This window comes from Pempheris klunzingeri, chromosome 7, assembly GCF_042242105.1.
Source record: "Pempheris klunzingeri isolate RE-2024b chromosome 7, fPemKlu1.hap1, whole genome shotgun sequence".
In the NCBI taxonomy this organism is placed as follows: domain Eukaryota; kingdom Metazoa; phylum Chordata; class Actinopteri; order Acropomatiformes; family Pempheridae; genus Pempheris; species Pempheris klunzingeri.
The window spans coordinates 5,395,485-5,420,863 of NC_092018.1; the positions used below are offsets into that span (position 1 = coordinate 5,395,485).

Below are 25,379 nucleotides of genomic sequence, written 5' to 3' on the forward strand. Positions count from 1 at the left end.
ACTACAGCAATTTGCATTTTGTTCCTACGACATTAGAAAGCTTGGTCTACATTTTCTTCATTATATCATTCATCAAATCAATTCATATCACAGCTGAAATAAACTTAATTCTCTACTTTCATACTGATCTGCCAGCAGAAAAGCATAAAGTAGTCATAATACAGATTTAACACAAAGAAGCAACATGTTAGACTATAGTGGGTGCCTTTGCTGCTGAGCTGCCAGTCATGATAAGGCTTTTAATAAAATGATTGTCTGGTGGGTCTTTTGACAGTAAAAAGACTTCTTATAGTACTGAGAGGGGAACTTTAAAAAAAAAATGGCAGGAAAATTTAAATCTTTCAAATCATTTTACAGATGCAATTGAAAATATTTATTGTATTATAGCAGAAACATTGCATACTGTGTCAAAGTTAAGAGAATTTCCCCAACTGAATGTAAATGACTTGCACATTATTACATACTGAATACACACACACACACCTACAAACAGTACATACTTATGCAAATATGTTTGCACAAACAAGCTGATTGTGTCTGGATGTGATGAATTCATGAGAAGGAGAAAAATATTCAACCCCTTGCAAAGGCATGTGATAGTAACGGTGTCATAGGCTTAAGATTTATAATCAGAAATATAAGACCAAATTCTGACATAATCTTGGAATTTAATACTTGTTTTTCAATTTTCTAAAAATAAATTTTACTTGCACAATTCCAACCAACATGCTGGTACTATGATCATAATCTGGATTCTCATCTCAAAAGCCTGAGATTAATAAAGCATATTTTCACTTCGCCAAACCCGAAAAATAAACTCTTGTTCGGGGTTCATATTTAATTACAGAAAGTCTGCGAATCTGTTCTTGCAAAGTCTGCTTTGGCAAACGTAGTTTTTGTTTGAATAATCATATTGTTTTTATTGCCTCACTGGCAATGTATAAACCTAATTTATCTTTTTGTGTCTCCCTCTGACTTCCTGTCAGTAAAATAAAAGCCAGCTTTCACGTCTGGGAATTGTTTAGCACTCTCAGAGGTGAGGGAGCGAATCATCTCACTGAACATATCGTCTTCGGTCGACACCTACCGTTGACGTTCCTCTCGGCCGTTGGACGCACGGCTCGTACGCTGGGCTGTGCCTGCCTGCCTGCCTGCCCGACTCCCATCCGAGCTGTAGTCGTCGCCGTGGTTCTCCACTTAGCCTGCTAGCTGTGTAATTTTTTCCTCAGAAGACGTAGGCTGGACAGACACATATCAGGTCAGTATTCGCTAGCTCACGCCGAGGGTCGTGTATTTCCGTAAACTTGCTTGTCCGTTTGCTGCTGATAAACCAAGTGACCAAAACGTCAGGTGAAAGTTGTTCAGGTAACAAGTGTAGAGACGTTACTTGAGGTGTTAGTTTAGCTAGCTAAGTTAGCTAACCAGCCCTTCTCTTAGTCCTGATCACCGGTTCGCCGTATCGCTCGGGCCTCCCTGCTAGCGTTGACTACTTAGCAACTAATCACGTCTATTCTTATCGTGATAACAGACTGGGATTCATGTAAGCCGGGGAGGTGACAGTATCGCCAACCAACTGCTGATCACTACAACAGTATACGGCAGGCGATTTTTTTTCTGTAGATCTGATGTATAACAATTTATGCTGACTCCCAAGTTGTAGCAGCAGTGTGCCCTACTGGAGCCTCGGTGACATTGCGGAGACTTTTGGACTTGTGGCTTTTGCTCCAGTCTCTATGCTTAACGACAGCGGTCGGTCAGTGGGTTATGAGGATGTTTGAACACGTAGCTAACGATGGTCAGATGTTCTCACCAGTGTAACTTATCACAAACGCCGCATCGTCTCTCCAGAGACGTAAAATTGGACGGTAAGGTAAGTCATCTTAGCTGATATGGTATTTTTTTACAGGCTTCACTCCTACCAGATGTGCCACCTCACCGACAGTCAATCCGTTAGCTATCGTTAGAGAAAGAGGAACGAAGACATGGTACCATATCAAGCCAGTTCGTTCACCACACCTCAAGGTAACTTAACTACACAGACACACCGTGTAATATGTCAGTGAAGCAGCTGTGTCACGGTGCAGTCTTCGCATGAGACAGTTTTGTGCCTTTAAGGTGGGACCTGTGCATTTATGATGAAGCCTTTAGGGCAGTTTAACTTGTTTGGACTGACTGACATGACTACAGCTTTGATGGGTGGCAGTCTAAGGAATTGAAAACACAATACCACTTGAATCTGTGACAGTCATGTAGTTGTATTTCTTTTATCTTCTGAACCTCTCAGTATGAAATTTAAGCTCAAGAGAGTATGTGTAGGAGTGGCTTACATTTGTAGGAAAGCCAGATAATTTTATAAACTGGTCACTGAACAGAAATATTATCTTTTTTTTTTTTTTTGCACATGCATGGTATTAGTTGATTTCAGCCCACAGGAGTGAAAACCGTTATGTATGAATTTACAGTAACTATGAAATAGCCTGAAACAGCCTAGCTGTTGTAGTTGAAGAGGTTGTATTAGGTCTGGATTTCACATTGGGGCTGCAGTGGAAACTTAGACAACCCATACCATCTATTTTATTTTTGCGGGTTTCAGTCTCGTCACAGTTGTAAGTGCCAGAAACTGTGTATGACATAGATGGTTGAGCGTTGTAAATGTTAAACCAGGTGATGCTGTATTCGCAGACACTGAGGATGCAGGACATTTCCGACCCTTATTCTGTCCTATTTATGTCCTGTTAATGCTTTTCTACACCTTCCTCTGTCAGTGCGAGCAGGGGCCTACATAACACAGATGTTTCCTCAAAAAGAAATAACCAGAGCTCGCCTTGGTCTGGTGATGTTAAAAACAAGATGAGTGTAGGAGTCAGGGAAAACATAAAGGTGTCTTTTTTATGTTGTAAACTACTTGTGAGTTTACTGCATCAGGATTATGAATCTCACTAAAATGTCCTTCTTGCTCCCTTTTATCCAATCAGTCATTGCTGGACTTGTTAAAACGCTGCAATGAAACCTGTTTGTGCTTGGTTCAATATTCTTGATGTCAATGGCTAATATTAGCATACTGAAAAACAATGTGGAAGGAAAGCCTACTGGCTTGTGTAACCAGTGACACCCTCCTCATCTGTTAACAGATACTTGAGAGGCTGAAATGGACGGAGAGTTATTACTGTTATTAGAAAACATGCAAGCTCATTCAGCTAACATCTGTATCATAAGTGGTTTTGCGCTCCTGTAGTCAGCAAGATATACTAGTCTGCCATTACTAAAATGGAAGTTGATTGTGTCTATTCTGTCATTTTGAGAAGTAGAGTACATCTCAGTTCTGTTTTACAGACTGCCGTCTACCCATTCGTATTTGTGTATTTACATCAGATAAAAATGAAACCAGGCAACATGGGATTTGGGTATTGCTAAGTTGTGAATAGGTTTAATCTATTTAAGGATTTGACTTTTCAATACATCAGTAAATTAATTCCTTTCAACTTTTGCAAAACATTGGTATTTGGCTTCCCCTCTAGCTTCAGATTAGAGTGAGAGTCATTGGCAAAAGATTAACGTGACTGTAGTGGGAAATTCTCCAGACTAAGTGGATCATTTTCAGCTGACTGCTTTAGCTCACCAATCAGAGCTGAAACATCCTCTGGTAATGCTCACAAGGCAGCCTTAAAGTAAAGCCTGGTGGTGTTCTGTGGAGACATCATAATGCATTTGATTTTTATATTCATGTTCCACATGCCACATTGGTCAACCAGACTAGGTATTTATAAGATATGAGACTTTTTTTCTAAAAAGTTTCCCTACTAATTTATAAGTTAAATTAATTACTAAATATTTGGACGGTCCATAATGGCTCTTTTTTTGTTGTTTTAATTTCCACCATGTCGTCTTCAGCCATTGACGTGCTTACTTTCTCTGGCCTCTTCTTGACCTGAGGGCACCAATCAGTATTATTCAAAAGCACAGTGGAAGGAAACTGGAACACTGCGTTGAACTAGGTCGCTGCCTTCTGATGGCCACCCTTTATTCTCTACTGAGAAATATCTAGGAGGGTGTGTGACGGCATGTCTTCTCTGTTGAATTGCTGAGCTTACAGGCTGTAGCTCTTAGGACCTTTCAAGAATGAAAGGTATGTTTGTGTGACACTGTTAAACAAGTTCTACATTAAATTTCTACCCTGAGTGTCTTAACTGACTGATGGCTGACTCAAAACAGTTTGACTTCACAGTAGAAGTGAGAAGGTTGATTTGATGTTTTATAGTTTTATTTCACTTGAAGTCACACAGGAACATTTAAAGTATTTAGGAATCAACCCAACTTACAAACAAGCACCCGCTCAGAGCATTCAAAACACTTTTGTTACTTTGCCCCAGGATACTGCAAGCATTTGCTATCAATGGCAAGCCATTTTATATTTTGTACGTGGTCTGTAGTTATACTCATTATAAGCAGAAGCACTGTTTTGATTGACTCAATCATTTTCGGGTACACGCTGCATACCCGAAAATGATTGATTAAACAATTCTAGTCACACACCCTGATGATAATTTTCAAAGAAAGCTCTCAATTCTCACATATAAGGGGTTATGCAAATTCCAAGTACAGAATCCTAAACTTTAAATCTATACAAAGGAGATACTTTTCTCTAACAGGCAAGCAAACGGCACACAGGAGCCACTTAACAATATTCAGTAATATTGAAAATCCTCTCCTCAAAAGTACGTATTTTGTCTTAACATGATTTATTTCTTTGCTGATTGCATACATTTCACCAAATGTGAGGTTGTATGGCTTCATGATAGAGGCACTGTGGTCACACAGTCAAGCATCAGACTTGGTATCCTTGACTTTCTGTGCACCTGTTGTGCAGAGATCATGTTGGTGTGATGCTACCCTCCACTGAAACAGGCTGAGATGCTGCAGATCTCACAGTAGACCATGAACTGAAACTCAACGCTTGTCATTAATTTGGTAGTAGTTTTGCTTTTGTTTGATTTAATTAATCAAGCCAATTGGTGAATAAAAAGATGTAACACTTACTAATGTCAAACTAATAACAGCGGGGGCTGTATTTAAATGTGCATTCAGCCAATCTTTTTCTGTGGTGAGGTAATCTGACAAACAGGATAATCTGCTGCTGCTGGTGTTCTTGTTCTACAGTAATCCTGTTTTAGAAAAAGCTGCCAACCAGATTTACACAATTTTATATGCCAGAATAACAGATTGAGTGAGAGACTGTGTTTTTGGTAATGTGTGTGTTATGGTCAAGGTCACAGATGATGAGCTATTCAGAAGTTCATGGTAGCAGTAACATAGACTGCATATCGGCTGCCCTTTGACAGGCTATTTTTAAGTCCAACTGTGACGTGTTGTGTGCTGAGGAGCTTGTTGTCATAACAGAAACAAAATGCCTCCATTAACAGAGCACCAAAAACAAAGTCAATGAAATTGCCTTTAAGGCATATCTGTACTTACTACCAATTCATTAGTTAAGTTGAGTTAAGTTGAATTATTACTTTGAGTGCCACCCACTGCTGATTCAGAGGCAGGAAATATCAGTGAATATTTGATTTGTCTAAATGATTAAATAGTTTGATTAAATAAATCAATTACTTGTGTAATTAGCCAACACTGGCACTTTGAGTGCTTAGTAAAGTAACGTACAATTAAGTCAAGTAATGCTTCTTTTTTTCTCTTCAACAGGGTCCTTTTCGTGAGCACCACTTTTCCCTCCCTCCTCCCTTTTCCTGGTTTTTCTTTTTTTTGAACATTTTTTGTTTATTTTTATTTTTAGTTTAATTGATTTTGGTGCTGAGAGAACAACTTCGCCATCCCTGAGCTGCAACCTGTAGTTTTGATGATCTGGGGTCAGTGTCTCCCCACTGACGGACACAAGCCTTGTGGGTTTGACAGATCACAGAAGGAAACATGAGCACAGCCAAGCCCAGTGGGATCAAAGTACCCACCAAGATAACTAAGCCAGCTGGGACAGCAGCCCCTAAAACTAACCCCAGTGCAGGTAAGAATCCTCCCATATGCAGGCTCTTCAAGTTTGAGTGGACATGTGACAGTGCAGTGTCGTCCTCTGTTGTTGTTTCTGTGTAATTATTGTGTACATAATGTTTCTGTGTATATAGGTTTTCCTCTGTATATATTATGTTTATTTAATTTTCTATTTCTTTAACTGTGTGTTTTTGTCTGTCCCCTTGAGCTGCTGTAACAGCAAACTATCCCACTGAGGGATCAATAAACAATATCTATCTATCTATCTATCTATCTATCTATCTGGATGTCAAATCACATGATATTACAATGTTTTGCACAGTATTTGTGGCATTTGTCTTCCTCACAAAAGTCATTAACCGAAGGGATTAAAAAAAAAAAAAAAAACAACAAAGAAAAACCTGTTCCCTCCTTATTTTTCGGCAGGAGCTAAAGTTGCTGCAGACAAATCAGCTGCAAGTGCCGGTGTAGATGGCCAGAGTTCTGGGGAGAGCTTTCAGACTGGAGAGCGAGTATGGGTGAATGGAAATAAGCCAGGCTACATACAATTTTTGGGAGAGACACAGTTTGCCCCAGGACAGTGGGCAGGGATTGTTCTTGATGAGCCAATTGGGAAGAATGACGGGTCGGTGGCAGGGGTGCGCTACTTCCAGTGTGAAGCCTTGCGAGGAATATTTACCCGCCCATCCAAGTTGTCTCGCACCGAAGGGGAGGCTAATGGTACTCAGACAGCACCACCCTCCCGCGCTGCATCACCCACTCCTTCAGTTGGTAGCGTTGCCTCGCATACACCTGCCACCAAGTCGGCATTACCCTCAACTACCACAGCAGCCAAGAAGGCCTCATCCGCTACACCAGCTACACCAGCTACACCGGCTACACCAGCTACACCGGCTACACCATCTTCCAACCTTGCACGAACAAACAGTGAATCTGTCTCCAACCTCTCAGAGACTGGATCAGTCAAGAAGGGGGAAAGGGAACTGAAGATGGGTGACCGTGTATTGGTAAAGTATTTTATATTATATTATATAATAGAACAAAAGTCCCCTGGGTATTTCGCAAAGTAATAGAACTCTAAAATTGTACCTTTGTGTCTTAGTAACATTAGTATTAGCATGAACAGTGCTTGTTCAGAGTCACATGACCCTCCTCCTCTTCAACATAGTAATCTCAGAGAAATAAACATGTTCTCTATTTCATGTCACCAAACCTCCATCTCTGTCAGTTGAGGTGCTGGAACTAATGTGGTGGAGTGCAGTCACCATCTGTGTGCGGTCCTGGTGGATTTTATCTTGCTGAGCACCTTCTTTCCTCCCTACGCCAGCTACATGCTACTTTCAACGGACTCCAAAAACACTTAAGTGTTTATGAATATTAGAAGAACATAAAAGCACATGGGCTGTACAATGGTGACAAACAGCCATTACAAATTTTTTATGTGTGTAGTGTGGAAATGTGTTGCAGATCAATAGCAACTGTCAATCGTACGGACATGATCTTGTACACATAAATTGCTGCAGACAGTACGCACACACCTGCAGAAGAGATCATGCGTGGTTCACTGCATGGAGCATGCTCAAACTCTTATAGATTATTCCCCATTTTCTCCCCTTCCTCAGCCAGGAAGCTGCGCAGCACGTTAAGTTAAGAAACATTCACACCACTTCCATATTTAATATCATGTAAACCTTGCAGATCTGCATGAAAATAATTGAAAGGAAAAACATAGGTTTGTAGATGTTGACAGTTTGACCTCTTTCTGTTCAAAGATGGTGCACGCTTGTTTCTGTTGCTTTGATGGAATTATCTCATTCAGTATTTATTACCAGGCAAAGCTGATTACTCTGTATGCCTCTTTTATCTGTTTAGGAGATTAAATGTTGGCTAATGCATAGTGTTTTCTTCTCAGGTTGGTGGTACAAAGGCAGGAGTTGTACGTTTCCTTGGAGAAACAGATTTTGCCAAAGGCGAGTGGTGTGGTGTGGAATTGGATGAGCCCTTAGGAAAGAATGACGGGGCTGTGGCAGGCACAAGGTACAAATGCAACTGGATCTGTAATAAGTAAAGTTTTAATTCTTTTTAACCACATGTGTGCCACTACCTCCAATATCATGATTGTACTTGATTATCTGTCCCCAGATATTTTCAGTGCCAACCCAAGTATGGCTTATTTGCTCCAGTGCACAAAGTCACACGCATTGGCTTCCCTTCCACCACCCCAGCCAAAGCAAAAACAACAGTTCGGAAGGTAGTGGCCACACCATCAGGGCTAAAGCGAAGCCCTAGTGCTTCCTCTATCAGTACCATGAGCTCTGTGGCTTCGTCTGTCAGCGCCAAGCCCAGCCGTACAGGCCTGGTGAGATATGGACACACACAGTTTCAACTGTGTTAAAAAATGGTACTCATCCATTTTTTTTAATGCTTACTCACTCAGACCATGCTTGCATTTGGTCTCTCTCCATAGCTAACAGAGACATCGTCGCGGTATAGTCGTAAGATTTCAGGCACCACCGCCCTGCAGGAGGCGCTGAAGGAGAAGCAGCAGCATATTGAGCAGCTGATGGCTGAAAGAGACATGGAGAGAGCTGAGGTCGCCAAGGCCACTGGCCATGTTGGAGAGATGGAGCAAGAAATTAGCCTGCTCAGGGATGATCAGGAGCAGGTCAGTATATCCAGTAGTTTAGTAATAACAATCTGCATGAACCTCCTATTCATCTTAAATTACGCTTAGAGTCTCTCTTAATTATCTTGTCATCTGTATTGATTTTTTTTTTGTTCAATGTCAACCTTTCTCTCAAAGATGGAGGCTAAGATGGACCAGTTACGTGCCTTGGTCGAAGCTGCAGACAAAGACAAAGTCGAGCTGTTGAATCAGCTGGAGGAGGAGCGTAGGTAAGGATCCCCAGAGGTGTGACCAGTCAAAGACACACCTTTTTAGTTTAATGGGTTCAGTTTATTGAGGCAGTTTATTATTGGGCTTAACCTTGCTCTTGATCATTGCAATTAAAGTTATTAGTTACTCAGTTATGTAGACAACAACCACAACAAAAAAAAAGCTCCAGTAAGGATGTTTTTTTGTTGTTGTTTTGAACAGGAAGGTGGAGGACCTTCAGTTCCGAGTAGAGGAAGCTTGCATTACCAAAGGAGATCTGGAGGTAAATGCACCACGCAGATCCACACTATTGCGACTAACATATTTTATTGAAGGTATGTTGGAAAAACAAAACATCAATCAGTGTAATAATATTAAATCAGACTGCAAATTAGACATTTCTATTTTTATTAAATAGTGAATTGACTAGTATATTTAACTCATTTGTCCTAATGATTTGAAATCAATATTTTGATATAAACTTAGAAGCAGTATGTGCTCCATTCACCCTGCATCCTGGTTCTATTTCAGGATTCCAGTTAACATTAACCTCGATCTATATCCATGACAAAGTCATTTACATTTTTTATTTACATCAGTGTCCTTGGGTGCAGGTCTAATGCAATTTAAGATTGCATGGGATTAACTGTATGTATATGTATATGTTACCCTTGTTACAGAGCTGCAGTTGAGTCCAGTCAATTGCATTATCTCTAGTTTGTGTTAGCAGTAGGAACTACCCATTCTGCAGTCTCATGCATGGACAGTTTGACACTGGCTTCATCTTGCATTAAATGATGTGCTGTCAAATGCATCTAGTAGTGCAGGAAGGCTCTGGCTTTGATGACGAAGCCAGGCCATTCTCAAACCAGAAATAAATGCATACGCAGACCTGATATCCATGAGGTCACCAAGCATGTTTTTATTGTTGTTTGCATAATGAAAGCATAAAGAAAGCCCTGATGTAGAGAGATCGATTATATGTCTAAGAACCTCATTACCAGAATGCAATATTAATAATGTTTGCCTACTATGGAGAAAGAAAACATTTTATTGTCGTCGTTGATTATCAAAGCTAGGGCAATTGTTAACGAAAGAACCTGCTCTCTACTTTTTCCTTCACATGATATCATGATATATTACTTATCGTCTTTTTCTCAAGTGAGTCATGTTCTCATCCTAAGTTATGATAGGTAGAGTACTGGGGCCCAGTGGTATCTGTGTTCATATCTGATCAAAGGATTTGTTATTTATTTCACAGTGCTATACAGGGGACCATCTCAATTATCCTGAAGGCATCCGAACGCAAAATAGATGTTAGAATACCCCTTTATCTTCTTTTTACACGTGTATACTAACAGTCTATTACTTACTCACAACTGTGGATATATTAAAAACTTGCATGCAGCTTGAAATACACCAACAAACACTTAAGAATAGGCCAAACTCAAAAATGCTTTGTTGACTTCAAGCTGTTGAAGGTGTACTAATGTTGTGCTATAACCCTCAGTGCCTCCCTGTTCAGTGATGTGATGTTATTGCTTCTTCTTCCTTCTCGTCCTCGTCTTTCATGTTGGTCCAGTGCTCAGCATGGAACCACTGGAGATGCTCCCTTGTCATTCCACTGCCCAGTCACAGACCTCAGTTTGTCCACGGGAACTAAAGGGGGATAACACTCTCAGCTAAAAAATTCAAATGTAATTTTTGTACCAAGTTAGTTATAGTTTATACCTACTCCACTGACACTTTCATGTTGCATACAGTGTCTAAGTAGACTTTTACATTCAAAGTACCCAGAAAATTTACACTGAACCCAAAAGAGCATTTGCTATAGTTTCATAATCACATCCTTCTTGTCCCATTCATTACCTTTTGGATGTGATATAAAAGTAAGCTAGACATGAGGGTTAATTTTGTCAGATTGTGTCCATGGAAAACCTAATGTTGTATGACCTGAAAATAGTCATTGGGCCCAGCATTTAAAATTAGTGCTATTCCCCTCAAAATGAAACTTTGGGTAACATATAAGACGTGAAGCACAAAATTCTGCCAGGAAATGCGTCCTGAAACCCTTATTCATAGCACACAATGCCAAGAAGTCAAATGGGAATTCTTTCTGTTTCTTGAGCTCGACATGCTTCTGCGTTACTGATTGATTTCTGTTAAGTTGGTCACGAATCTTGCACATGGTGGTCTGATAAATGGTGGTTTCTTATATAATACTTAATTTATGCAGTGTGGACAATGACCTTATAACCAAAGAGAGAAAGCAGTGTGGGTATCAATAATGCTACAGCCTTTACTAGTATAAAACTGAGTCATCATGTGGATTCAGCTGAAAGTACAAAAAAGCTGAAAAATGTCTTTATAGTGACTTTCTATTGTTAAATCAATATAACAATTCTACAACACTGATATAATCTGTATGATAAAATGCACTTATGTTACACAATGTAGCATGAGGTAAAGGAGTCAGGAAACATCCATCACTGCTTTCTCTCCATGATGTGGTGAAGTCTTTTTTACTTAATTTATTTGCTGGCTTGACACACATTATCAAAATATGTATGTACCATAACAATCAATGTGCTTTGTCCACCAGGTGTCAATTTTGCATGGTTACTTCTAAACTGCCTCCATCAACATACTCATCCTGCACATCCATAACAGATGCCCCCCACCTCTTTTGCTGCTTGTCTTGTATTTCCCACCATTCTTTCACAAAAATCCCTGTGTGCAGCAATTTATGGCACAGCCTGAATGTTCTGCATGGGGTGTCATCCCTTTTCCACTCATCCACCAATCCTCCAAATTCTCATACACAAACACACACCTACTGTACACATACTCCATCACCATTATCTTTGTCCAAACCCCTCCATCCTCTCTCTTGTCTCCCTCCCTCTCTGTCTGCGTTGGGCTGGCATGTGATGGTGGCACTGGTGTGTTCTCTTCCTCTCCCCCTTGTTTACTAACAGACGCAGACCAGACTGGAGCATGCCCACATTAAGGAGCTTGAACAGAGCCTGCTCTTTGAAAAGACCAAAGCTGAGAAACTCCAAAGAGAGTTAGAAGACACTAGGGTAATGAATTCTGCTCTGCAGTGTACTGCGTTGGAAAAGAGGGCCTGGGCCAGGAATAATGGCCAAAAACTTTGCGAGGTGTTGAGCAGTAAATGACGCTTTGCTTTGTATGGGTTTATGGTGAATGAACCTGAACCCCACAAATGTATTTCAAACCACAAAAAATTATACTGATACATATATTGATTTTATTTAAATGCACAAATTAGTCAATCCTGCCATAAGTTAGACTAATAGATTCAGCATCAAACCTTTAGGCATTAGTCACAGATTTTATTTTGAAAAGTATATATTTCTGTTCTAAATGTAAAAAAATAACCAATTGCGTCTTTCTGCTGTCTTAAGTGACGGCTCTTTTACTTGTACTATTTTCCAAAGTGCTCCCCAACCTGAACTCACTCTTGCTTTACTGGTATCACTGCTTAACCAGACAGACAAACTTATCCCTTGTCCCAGCTAATCATTTTCTTGGTTATCCTATGTTCTACTTCCCAGTCCTTCCCAGCATCCATTTGTCCTGCTTATTTGGTGTCCCTGCATTCTGTTAGACTAAAATCTGCTCCATCTCCCAGGCTATGCATCTTTATGCTCCCCTAGAATATTATAGACATAATGGGTAGCAGGAAAAATGCAGTTCTATAGTTTCATGAGAAAAGGATGATTATTTTGTCCAAATGTTGATTTTGATTAAATGATTCCCCTGCCTTAATCAAGCTATTAAGTTGAACCAGTGAAAAGAAATACACATGTGAAAACATTAAATAACAGATTTGGAACATAGCTGTTCTAACATAAATCATGAGATCAATAGTAGCATTAATTCACTGATGAAAAGTTTTAGTGAAATAGATGGTGGAAAATGTTTTACACACTGCTATAGCTCCATACATGCTTTCAGTGTTCACATCCATTGTTTGGACCACACCCTTTATAGCCACAAGAGGTCAGTGTAACACCTTGTTTTGGGGATCAATGTTTTATGCCCTCCTCATCAAACAAGCAAATTGACCATTTTCTTTGTTAGAAAATATTGAGTTTTACTATTACCAAGCGATTTTATCTGTAATTACAGTTAATAATCATTCTTTACTGTTATTGGACAAATGAAAACGGATATAACTACGTTTTTAACACACATTTTTGTGCACAGTGGTTCATTGCGTCAGATTGGGACACTTTTTTGAATGTGAGCATTTGTGCTTTTAAAGGTTGCTACTGTGTCGGAAAGATCCCGTATTATGGAGCTTGAGAGCGACCTTTCTCTGCGAAAAAGAGAGGTAGCTGACCTGCAGCTGCGTCTTGGAACCCAGCAGGGCGATGAGGACTCAAACTCTACTCTTTCCCCCCTCCTGGAAGAGATAAACTCTCTGAGAGACCAGTTGGCTTCCCAAGAAGCGAATCAGCAAGAAGAGCTGGCAAGATACAAGGAGAAGGTAGAAGCTCAAGATAAGACCCACACTGAGGCAGTTGCCCAGCTTCAGGCTACATCAGTAAGGCTCTCTGGTGACAATGAGCAGTTGCAGATGCGCTTAAGCCAGGCTGAGAAGGAGAATGCTGACGTTATTGAACTGTGGCGTTCCAAGTTGGAGTCTGCCATTACCTCTCATCAGCAAGCCATGGAGGAGCTGAAGGTGTCCTTCAGCAAAGGTGCAGGTGCGCAGGCAGAAGAACTTATAGAAACCAAAAGTGCACTAGAGAGTCTGAAGGTGGAGCACAATTTGGCTCTAGAGGAGGCAGGAGCCAAACAAAAAGCTGAAGCTGCTGCTTGGACTCAGGAGACACAGTCACTGAAGGCACAGCTGTTGTCTTTGACTGAGGACAAGGAGCAACTGGAGGAGGCATTACGGTCCAGCGTTGAAAAAGCAGAGGAGCAGCACCTTGTGGAGATGGAGGATATTCTCGGAAAGCTTCATGCTGCGGAACTTAGGGTAAAGGAGCTTGAGGAGAAAGAAGCAATGTGGACACATCAGGCCCAAGACATGGACAGAGAAACCAAAGAGCAGATGGCAGAAATGGTGGCTCTGCGAAGCCAAGTAGCACAAAGTAACCAGACGCTTGTGACCCTGAAGAGTCAATTAGAGATGGTTCAGAGTCGCGGAAACAACCAGGATGCCAAGGTGGGTTCTTGTTCACCTCCTCAGCGTGTCTTCTGTTAGGTCAGTAAGGCATTTTGTGACAATGATTGTCAGCCATTGTTTTGTTAGTGATTTGTTTTGATGTGCATGTTTCTTCACTGATTGCCTTTGTCCATTTTGTTGACTGTGTTTTTTACTTGACGTGCTATTAGGTGAGTGAATTGAGCTCTCAATTGGAGAGCCGACAGCAGGAAGTCCTCTCTTCACAGCAGAGTCTGGCCATTGTACAGAAGGAGAAGGACAACCTGGAACAGGAGTTTGACAGCCTGGTAAGACTTATGGCTTAATTATGGATGTGGATACGGTACTTCTTTTGGTCACTGGTCTCTTTCATGTTCAGTGCCCTTGAATGAACAAACTATTTAATTCCATCACTGTTTCTAAACTACCTCAGTCATGTCTGTTGCATTTCTCTACTGCTTTTTCTTGTTAGTTACTTGCTGACATGTCAGATACCGATATATCGATAATGAGCTGACATCATTCAGTATATCTGCTTGTTCAATGTGTTATTTGGTGTTGTGACAGAACATAACTGAAATGCTGTACAAACCACAACAATCTTGAAAAACGCTCCTGTCCTGCAAATTTGTCTATTGCAGAAAAATCATGTACAAAAATGTGACGCAAAAAAGTATTTTTCCCAACAGAAGCAAAAGCTGGCTGAAAGCACACAGGAGCAGACAAAATCAGCAAAAACTATGCAAGGTAAATGATAGAACCAATTGGTCCTTGTTCACTTAGTCAAATGTTTTTCCTCCCATCTTTTTTGCAAATCGAAAAATGTAACATTTTTATATTTACAGAAACACTTGAGAAGCTCGGTAAGAAGGAAGAGCAGTGCTCATCCCTGTCCACAGAATCAGAATCTCTAAGAAGTCAACTTGCCGGTGAGAACATTTGAATTGCATTCTTTAATGTAAAATGTTTTGTAAGAAGTTTGAATTGTTGCTATTGTAGACTTGAAACTCATCTTGTCTTTACTCAGGGCTGGAGAGGAAGCTGAAGGCCGCAGATGAAAAGCTTGAGCAGCTTTCAAAGGACAAAAGCAAACTGGAAAATGATATTTCAGAAATGATGAAGGCATCCGGTGATAGTTCAGTACAGCTGACCAAAATGAATGAAGACCTCATACAGAAAGAAAGGTACCACATTTTATTCCATGTTGTGGTCACTTTATGCTTTAGTTATCTAACCTGACACTGAACATCATGAACGCCCCTTTTTTCTTGTCATCACTCAGGAGGCTTGAGGAGTTACAGAGTCAGCTGGCAGAGGAGAAGGAGAAGGTGGCCCACTTGAATGAACAAGTCCAGCAGGAGCAGTGCCACAAAGAGCAGGAGCTGAAAAAGACCAGAGATGCACTTGAGTCTCAAATAAGTGGCCTTCAGGAGAAGATTACTAACTTGGTTAGCATTATGAGGCAGCCAAAAAATGTGTTTGTGCTTGAGAATTGTATGTCACTTACTTCAAGACTTATAAAAAATTGTTTTATAGACATTAAAATTGTAATACTTCAGTTACCATGCTTTGGAAAATCTTGCACTTTGGCTGTTTCGAAACCAGTAAATAAATGCTTTAATGTGGTTAGTTATTTCGTTTCTCATTCCCTGTTTTCTAGGAGAAGAATGTTAAACAAGGTGAGAGCCTGGTTGAAGAGCTGAAGGCCTCCAAAGAGAAATCCCTCTCTCAGGCCTCAGAACTCCATGTCAAGGAACTTGAGGGGCTGCAGAGTCAAATTGACAAGCTGACGCAGGAACTCACTTCCTCAAATCACAAAACCCAGGAACTGGAGAAGTTGGTATCTGAGCTGCAGCCATACAAGGAACAGGCTCAGGTAAAAACAAACCCTCAAAGAAACACATTAATTAAGTCAAAATGTTTTGAATTTTCTGTATCATATTTAACCGTGTAAGATTCTTTTGTACTTCTTAAACATTAGTGATTAATGAACAGTATAAACAACATTATCGCTCCTAATTACTGTTCTGCAAATTATTAGATAAGTTGGTCATTTCCCCCCGATATTAAGGCTAATAACCTCTTGTGTCACATTCATTTTAGCTGTATATTGGATTGTGCTATGGGCGATATGCTTGCAGGGGTACACCTGACAAAATGTCTTTGATGTATTTTAAGACAATTATTTGATTATTGGGTAAGACATTGATTGTAGTAAAAATTAAACTAACATTAAGAACAACTATTTACATATTTTACATTTAGCTATTACTTTAAGTTTCTTTCAAATTACATTACATGATTATCACTTTTGCTATGTACCCCTGTTAGCATTCTTTATTACCTTGATATTTCATTTAAGTAGAACATTTTCACTTTCTAACAACTTGGTTTTGTGAGTATTTCTACACCATTGGAGGCATTCATTAACAGCACTGGCTTATGCTGCATACTTTTCCCATTCATCTTACAATACATATTTCAAGGCATATTAAAAGTGCTTTTGCAATGTGGATCCCATTATATTTGAATTAATTGCCATACAAGATGCTACAAGTGGTAGTCATTCACTATAATGGTCAGGTTTGTTGCATCAATGCAATTAACACATTAATTTAAAGTAAGGGCTCAAGTGAAAATGTTCCACCTTTTTATATTTTTGAAAATCATTGTGGTGTAAGCTGTGGTGTGATCTTTTGCCATTTTTGAGCTTTTTTTCCCGCAGCTTAACCTATCAACTGCATATTACTTATGTCCATATTTGCTTGGTTTATTTTTTGGACTCATCTTACTTTTCCCTGTGTATATATATTCCCCTCCTTTTTTCTATCAACTTTATTTTCCCAGTGTCTTTCTGCTGAGCTTGACTCCTACAAGCATGATGTTGAACATTTGTCCAAAAAACTGGAAAAGCAAAGTCTAGATCTGGAAAGTATGTGTAAGGAAAGTGAGGATGTTAAAGCTGAGAAAGGTAAACTGGAGAAACGGCTTTCAGATATGCAGACCAAGCTCTCTGCCCTTGAAGTTAGCAACAAGGAGCTTTCAGTCCAGAGTGATGAACTGCTAACAACCAGAGATAAGCTTTCAAAAAATCAAGAGGAATTACTAGCCAACAACAAACGCTCAGATGAAGAAAGGATTACATTGAACAAAGAGTTGGTGAAGCTGAAAGATCTTCTTCAGAAAGTACAGATTGAAAACAAAAAACAGAAGCACGCTGAAAGTGAACACCAGGCCCAAATTGAAGAGCTTCAAAGACAAAATGCAGAGAAGAATGACTTGCTCCTTAAGCATCAACAGGACAGCCAGCAAATTGAGGCTAAAAAGAAGCAACTACTCGAGGATTATGAAAATGTCTGCAAGGAGAGGAACCAGCTTGAAGACAACCTCAATGAAAGCAGGTCAAAGCTCACATGTGAGAAGGACAATCTAATTTTAGAGAGAGATGCTGCTAGAAATGCCAAAAAATCTCTTGATGCTAAGAATTCTGAGTTGCAAGCAAAACTTAAATCTTTGAACTTAGAAAAAGAAGATCTTACAATGAAGAATACCCAGCTGCAGGCCCTCACAGAAACACTGACTAAAGAGAAGGAGGAGATGTCCACTGAAATCAGTGCTGTTGTGTTGGATAAAAAGAGCCTTGAGACAGTGAAGGAGGAGCTCCAGATTAAGCTCAGTGTTACAAAGAAAGACTTGGAGAGCTCTGTCCGTGAATGTGAAGAACTTAAAGCCTCAAAAATGAGTCTGGCCCAAATGCTGGAAGAGTTCAAGACAAGCAGTCAGGTGACTGATTCTGAGAGGCTCCACCTTTGCCAGGAGAAAGAAGACTTAATTGCGGTTCAAAGAAAAATCTGTAATGAGAAGGAAGAGCTCCTCAGAGAGATGGAAGAATTAAAGGAGAAGCTTCAGATCGTAACAGAACAACTGTCTCAGTCCAATGAGAAACTTAAAGAAGCATTATCGTCTTTTGAGCAAGAGAGGCAAGCATTTCGCCTTCAGAATTCAGAAATTGAGATGGCTCTACATGGTATACGAAAAGAAAAGATGAGCCTGGATTCAGCACTAGAACAGCAGAAAATGGATTATGAGTGTCTGGCAGTGGAGAAGGGAGAGGTTGAAGAGAAGCTCACAAAAGCTATATCTGAAAAAAGTGCTCTTTCTCTTGAGCGTGATAAGCTAGCTACTGATATCCGAACAGCAAAGGACCAATTGGATAGTCACTCCAGAGAAAATGCTGTCAATATCCAAGATAAGTCTCATCTAACAACGCTGCTGGAGGAAACCAAATGCCAGAAAGACAAGGTTGAAGCAGAGATGACTTCTTTGAAACAAGAAAAGGCTGACCTGCAAAATGAACTGCAGAAACATGAATGTGATATTGAAGTTCTTAAAAAGGGCAAAACCAAACTTGTTAAAGAGCATAGTAAACTAAAAATTGATTTTGAAAAGACTAATTTAGAATTGGTTCAACAGGTTGAAAACCTTAAAAACGATTGCCAGCATCTGCAATCGTTGCAGACTGAAGCTGACAAAAAAGTGCAGTCGTTGCAGAAAGAGAACCAGGGGCTGGTTCAGGAGATCCAGGAGTTAAAATGTCAGACTACATCAATGTCAGAGGCCAAGCACCTTCTTGAGAACCAGCTGGAGGATGTATCTCGTGAACGGACTAAAGTGATAGTTGACAAGGATGGCCTTTCCAAACAAACTGAGGAGCTGCAGAAGAAGTTATCCAAAATTACACAAGAAAATAAAGAGATGTCTTCTGGCCTTAAGAATGCTGATGAGCAAAAGAAGTCTTTTATGGTGGATATTGAGACTTTGAAAATGAAATTAAAGCAGCAAGAGCAAGAAACCAGTGAGTTGACAGGAGGTAAAGAGCAGCTATTATCTAAGCTTGAGGAGATGGGCAAACAGATGACCTTGCTGACCACAGAGAAGGAAAACCTTTTAGCTGGACAGTGTAAATTGGAGCAGGACATTTCTTCTCTTCACACAAGCCAAGAACAGTCAGTCGCGGAACAGTCAAGACTCCTTGGAGAGTTAGACAAGTTGCATGCAAGCCAGAAACAACTAGAGGCTGATGTCAATGGCCTACAAGCTGATAAAGAACTTTTGGAAAAGCAATATAAAAATGCTGTTGCGGAGGCATCAGCCTCTGTTGTTTCGAAAGAAGAGATTTCCTCAAGCATCTCAAATCTCAACGCACAGAAGGATGCTCTGCAGGTGGAGAGAGATGAAGCCACCCAGCAAATCAGGAAGCTGGAGTCCCAACTAAAACTTGCCATTTCTAAGCAGCTTGAGGTATTCCTCCTCCAGTAGTAATCACTGACACACATACCTTAGAGTGGCTGGGTCTGTGTCACCTACTTACTGCATGCTTGCTGGTTTGTCTGCCTTTCCCCTCCTTTTATTTTCGTGCCTAACTTTCATCTTCCATCTACTAACTGCTGTTAGTTACCCTTAACTCCCAGCCTGTTCCTGTGGGCTTATAACGTGATATAACATAAGGCGAAATTCTTCTGGGTTACATGATTATGTAGGTGTAAGGTGATCTTTATCACACTCACCATCTGATGGTGTTTCATATTTCATTTGAATTTATAATTGATCTTAATAGACTCAACTCAAAAAGGTCGATGTGAGGATTTCTCAGCACACTGTCATCACACTCACACTCATCACAAATATTAATGCAATGGGAAAGATTATAGCCTCAATAATCGGCTTTAGTGTCATTCAGGTTTTGGGCTTGCAAAATCTCTCTGAGCAGACTGTTACAATTACACTTACTGATCATATACGTATAGACAGAAATGATTAAATATCTCGATACAAGGCAGCTCTCGGTGGTTATGGAGGCACAACAAGTGGTTTCTACCATCATTCAGGATTTGAGGAAGTCCTACACAGAATGCCTGTAAAGAAATACCACTATTTTTTTTTTTTTTCTTATGTGATTCATTGCTTAAGTTAATGGGTTGCCAGTATCCGTTCTGAGGCCACAGGTTGTAGAGTATTTAAAGTATTTCCTAATTGTTTTTGTTGATTAGTGTAATATTTATGTTGTTAATTCTCAACCAGAATGTACTTAGAAATGTAAATTTGCAATGAACTGATATTTGGATTTGGAGATTTGGAATTGATGCTAAGTCAGTAATTAGACAAACATTAAACATTAAGCATGTGATTAATTAAATTATTTTAAAACAAGGTAATTGCTTGTAGTCAAACGATGCATTATAAATAGCTTAATCAAATGACCTTCACAATACGTATTCTGGTTGGTTGAGGTCATTAGGTGTTGATGTCAACCAACCATTTGCTTCTCTTGATATGAAACCGTTCTTATCAAATATCCTGCTCATGCACCATTTAGGCTACAGAGGCCTCTGGTAAGACTGCTGAGGCTCTTGAACAACTGGCAAAAGAGAAGGCCAGTTTGATGCAGGAGAAGAACGAAGCCCAATCTTTGCTTGAAGTGCTCCGAAACTCTAAGCAGGAGATGGAGACCAAGGTAAGAGATGGAGAGATGGGTCTTTGCAGAAGTGCTAATATAAACTTTCAGAGGTGAAGCAGCTCTTTCCATCAAGCAATATATGTGAGAGAAAAGGAAATGAGTAAAATCTTGGGTATATGTGTCTTGTAGTTGTAGCTTATAATATATTTATTGTTTTAGCTAAAAACTTTGAAGAAAGAGAATTCCAAGTACCAAGAAGACCTGAATGTATCTAAAGAGCAGCTTTGCACAGAAACTCAGAGGACTAAGAGTTTGTGCCATGAAATGTGAGTATGTCTTTAATTTTGGAAAAATATAAATATATCAAATTTAAATTTGAATAATATGATGTATTTAATGGGTTACAGTAAATCAAGAGACATGGCAGGAAGTGTTCCTACAAACCAATATGATTTCTGCACGAGTTGTCAGAATTTCTGGGATGATTTTAACATTTGTGTTTTTTCAGTGAGGAGCTTAAAGAAGCAGCTTCTGTGAAGACAGAGTCCCTGCAGACGCTGCAAGATGAAAACAACAAGCTGACTCTGGAGCTCGAAAACAGTCACAAAGGCCAGAGTGATCTTGTGAAGGTGCAACACATAATCATAATCTTTATTGTATTATTTTTATTGATTTCTTAAATCTCATAAAACTACGGCCATCAGAACATTTTGTCTTTCAGCTTTTGATGAGCAGACCATGACTGGACTTGAACTAAATTTTTTTCTCTTCCCTCTAGTTTAAGGATGAGCACTCAAAACTCAAAAAACAGTTGAAAGAGTTGAAGCAAAGGTATGAAGACATGATCATTTTATGAATCAGTCCATTTCTCAGATCTCTACAAATTCACCAGTATTTTGAAGCCTGTTGACTAAATGAACACAAATGCTTTCACTTGCTAATATGCTGTGCATTTTATTATGAAGCAAATGGTATATCATGCTGTTCTTTTTCTGCAAAGCCTGCCAAATAATGCCTTCAGGTAACTCACATTTTAATGTAATTTGATATTGGTCATCATCCTGTAATAGTGCAAACATTAACCATTACACCAAAAAATATATTAACATGCAAACCCGTCCCACCTGATTAGCAGTTTGATAGTGTTTTTACACTACTGGTGGTGTTTTTTGTTTGTTTTTATTAGTTTGTTTATTTCAGCCATTGTGCTCTCCTTCCCTTACCTTATTTCCACACTGAATGTGATGACTGCACAGAGTATCAAATATTTTGATAGAAAGCAATGCTAGAGGAAAAAATGGCTCTTAATGTTCTGCATGTCTCCTTGAGTTTCTGCAATGTGTGTTGTGGCCCTGAAGTCTGAGGTAATTCCAAAGATAGAAATCTGCTGAGAAACAATTTGGTCAATTGGTTCCAGTTTTTCTCTGCCTGGAGTGATTGTGTACTGTACCTCAAATATTTAGTTGCTATTGTGTATTTGATAGTGAGAGCACCTTGATGGAGCAGTTTGACAAGGAGAAGGCCGCCCTCCAACAGTCCATCCATAAAAACAGTGCCTTAATTTCAGAAAAGGACCAGCAGGTGGAAAACCTAAGGAGCGAGGTGAGAATCTAATGCATGACGGTACTCTCTTATCGTCAGTAGATATGGCAGCTTATTGACAGAACAGCACAAAATGAATTCTCTCTGAAATGAATGACAGATTCTGAACAATAAAAAGATAAGAGCCTTTTACGACAGTCTTTAACAGTGAACCTTGCTGTTAGATTGTCATTGAGTGACAAAGTGATAAAATTATGTTTTAGAGCAAATAGTAATATTTTGGAACATAACATTCCTCCAATATTGAAAAGCATTTGTTGCCTTCTTCACAGCTGGCTGTATTACGTGGGGAAAGTGCCTCAGTTAAGACACTCCAGGATACAATTCAGGCCTTGGAGCAGGACAAAGCTAATCTACAGGAACGTGTTCAGAGACTAGAGAAGGCCCTGGCCGCAGGATCTGACACCATCAACCAGTCCTCAGGTAAGAATGAGCTTAACACATGAACACAGCTAATATTTTTGGTTGCACTTTAGGTCAGTTTTCTGTGAGTTTTAACGAAAACAAGATTACAAAGTTTGCTCCTACATGTCATTTAACCTTTTACCTGATGTTTCTAGGTGATGCAGTTGTGGACCAACTAAGGGAGGATAAGGAGACTGCAGAAAGTCAGGTGTGTATAACCTTCTCCTCATCCTGAATAATATCATAATCATAGGCCTGGATAGGTTGAGGGATTTTGCCATTCATACATTCAGTGTAAAGATGCTTCCCTACCTTGGCTCACAGAATATTCTGGTCTGACAACAACTTGGTCTAATTTACATTCTGGTCATTACTCGTTTGGGGCTGTTGTACGGGAACCGTCTGGCTGAATGCTGCGTGAAATGCGTGCTGCTTACTCAGACATTTACTAACAAATACTACTTCTGATGTAGCAGTAGACTCTGCATTTTACTGTTTACTGATGACGCATGTAGCTGTTACAGTATAATGTTTTACAGAGGTGAGATGGATCTAAATTGATTTTACCTTTGAATGGAAGCATATTGAGCTTCTCGCATCATTTCAGTTCATACAGCTGTATAGAGCTTTTCACCCACAGTGGTGGGATGATGGTGCGTGTCCTCAGTCTCAGAACCTTCTTACTTCTCACCTCCAGCCTCTGTTTATTCTAAAATGTTATACTGTATTATCTGTGTCAGTGATGACTTGAGTGTTTTGTCTGGCAGTAGGTGGGTCCTAATTTGAGTCTTTTTTTTTTTTTTTTTTTTCTATCTTCTCCCTCTCCTTCTCTTTCTTAAATCCCAACTCCTCTGCTCTGCCCTGTCTCTGATGTTGGCAATGCTACACCACCATCAGGCAGCGGTTTGTTAATGTTTTTCATCAGCTTCACCTTTGCATGTTTGTCTGTCACTGTCAGTGTTTTTTCCAGTGGATCACATTGAAGTTGATGTCCAAACTACAAACTGTCCTCTTAAGACGAATGAAGTCTATTTTCTCAATACCTCTGTCTTTAGGGGACATCAGATCTACTAAGTAGTGCTTTTACTCAGGAAGACACTCAATATAAGTCAGTATTTTACCTAGTGACTCATTCCAAGCTTAGATTTTTCTTTGGAGGACAACTCACAGTGGTGATTTGGCATTGTAGTCACAATTGGGTTACTTATGTAGCGGATATGGTAAGGTATAGTCACTATTATCTATCTATAGTCCTTGTCATAGTATTGAGGCAATTTTTTGCACATAATACAATGAATAAAGTCCATAGGTAGACCCTATATCAATGTTTAAAATTTTGTGCAAGAAAATTTGTAGGATAATAGGTGATCATTTGCTGGCAGCAGCACTGATGCCACTGTTGCATCTCCTTTTAAAGATTGAGTTCCTGAATTCAGTCATCGTTGACCTCCAGAGGAAGAATGGGGAACTCAAGGACAAATTGGAGAAAATGGCTGCTGCTGCTCTCAATGGGAATAATCCAAGTGAGCTGGATAACTATGATAGGTAAGTCCTATTCATATCTGACCTTCTCAGACTTCCTCTAAAATAATGCCAGCTGTGTATCGCTGGACAGTTAGTTACATACGGACCTGCTTTCTTTTTCTCTGCAGTCATGACAAAGAACCTGTGAAGAAGAAGCCTCCCCCAAGGCTGTTCTGTGACATCTGTGACTGCTTTGACCTCCACGATACTGAGGACTGCCCCACACAAATGCAGATGCCCGACTCCCCTCCGCACACCACCTACCATGGCAGTAAGGGCGAAGAACGGCCCTACTGCGACATCTGTGAGGTCTTTGGCCACTGGACCGAATCCTGTAATGACGACCAGACCTTTTAAAGCCTTTTTCACCCTCGTTCGCACAATCACCATATTTGCACATCATGTTAGATAATGCTGTGCTTTTGGGGTTTTGGTTTGTATGTGTGCATTTTGTGTGCTTGTTTTTGCCAAGCGTCTTTATTGTCCACGCCAGCCCTTAAGCGCTCTTACAGGAGAATGGTCTCCTCTTTCCAAAAAATCAGTCATCCAGATATACAACAGTTGACAATTTGTATTTGTGATAATATATGTTGTTGGAGGAAAGGCATTTGGTATCCTGGGTGTGTGATTAAGAAGATACTGTAGGTGGATGTATTGTGGGAAAAGTGATGGTCTTCATATCATTTAATTTATCAATATCCTGACATTGTTTGCACAGCTTGTTGGGGGTTACAAAGATAATATAGTATCATAAAAGGTGTTTATTTGAAACTGTAAATTACTTGATTGCAAAACAAATGTCAGTTTGCGCAAAAATTGGTGAGCTATAGTTTATTTTTTTATGCCTGGAGATACTACATACTCTTTAAAGGTTTGATAGTATGTGTGTAATTTTGTGTAGGGTAATCACGGGGGAAAGATATGCTCGCTCTTGCCTGGAGTGGAGCAGTGAAACCCAGTGCTGTTTTGGCTTTAATGGGAACTTTTTTATGGTCTTCATTAAGCGACTGCTGAATGATTGGTAAGAAAAAAACAGTGAAACTTAAATGCACTTCACACTCACAACCTGAGGGGTTACACCCTCTGTTCCAGTGAAAGGGCCTTTCCAAAGTTTCTGTAATCAAAAGATCATTTCTGTGTGAAACAATGAAATACCTAGGCATTTCTTTAAAAATGTTTTGAATATCTGTACAAAAATAAATGAAATTTATGTATAAATAAATCTCTAGTGATTGTTTAGTTGAAAGCACTATGTACTAAGCACAGTCTTAATGACTTATGTTCTAACTTTTAGGAGGGAAAACAAATGCAGCCCATTTCAAGTTGTAAATAATTTA

The 25,379-nt window shown here is 39.7% G+C and overlaps 1 protein-coding gene across 4 annotated transcripts; it reads left to right on the top strand.

Moving 5' to 3' along the window:
- The first annotated feature begins 1,142 nt into the window (after positions 1-1,142).
- LOC139203325 (CAP-Gly domain-containing linker protein 1-like) lies at positions 1,143-25,264 on the top strand. Of its 4 annotated transcripts, none has more exons than XM_070832999.1 (26): positions 1,143-1,258; positions 5,701-6,016; positions 6,427-7,007; positions 7,913-8,037; positions 8,143-8,359; positions 8,468-8,665; positions 8,804-8,895; positions 9,098-9,158; positions 11,854-11,958; positions 13,167-14,075; positions 14,246-14,362; positions 14,744-14,801; positions 14,900-14,983; positions 15,082-15,238; positions 15,337-15,502; positions 15,715-15,930; positions 16,902-19,355; positions 20,431-20,568; positions 20,731-20,837; positions 21,020-21,140; positions 21,290-21,342; positions 21,996-22,113; positions 22,386-22,536; positions 22,674-22,726; positions 23,936-24,063; positions 24,171-25,264. In XM_070832999.1, the coding sequence occupies exons 2-26, from the start codon at positions 5,926-5,928 to the stop codon at positions 24,397-24,399; spliced, it is 6,729 nt and encodes a 2,242-aa protein (XP_070689100.1). In that variant the 5' UTR covers positions 1,143-1,258; positions 5,701-5,925; the 3' UTR covers positions 24,400-25,264. The 4 variants fall into 4 exon arrangements, with proteins under 4 accessions (XP_070689100.1, XP_070689104.1, XP_070689102.1 ...); XM_070833000.1 differs by lacking the exon at positions 1,143-1,258 and adding an exon at positions 1,294-1,365; XM_070833003.1 differs by lacking the exon at positions 16,902-19,355.
- Positions 25,265-25,379: the final 115 nt, after the last annotated feature.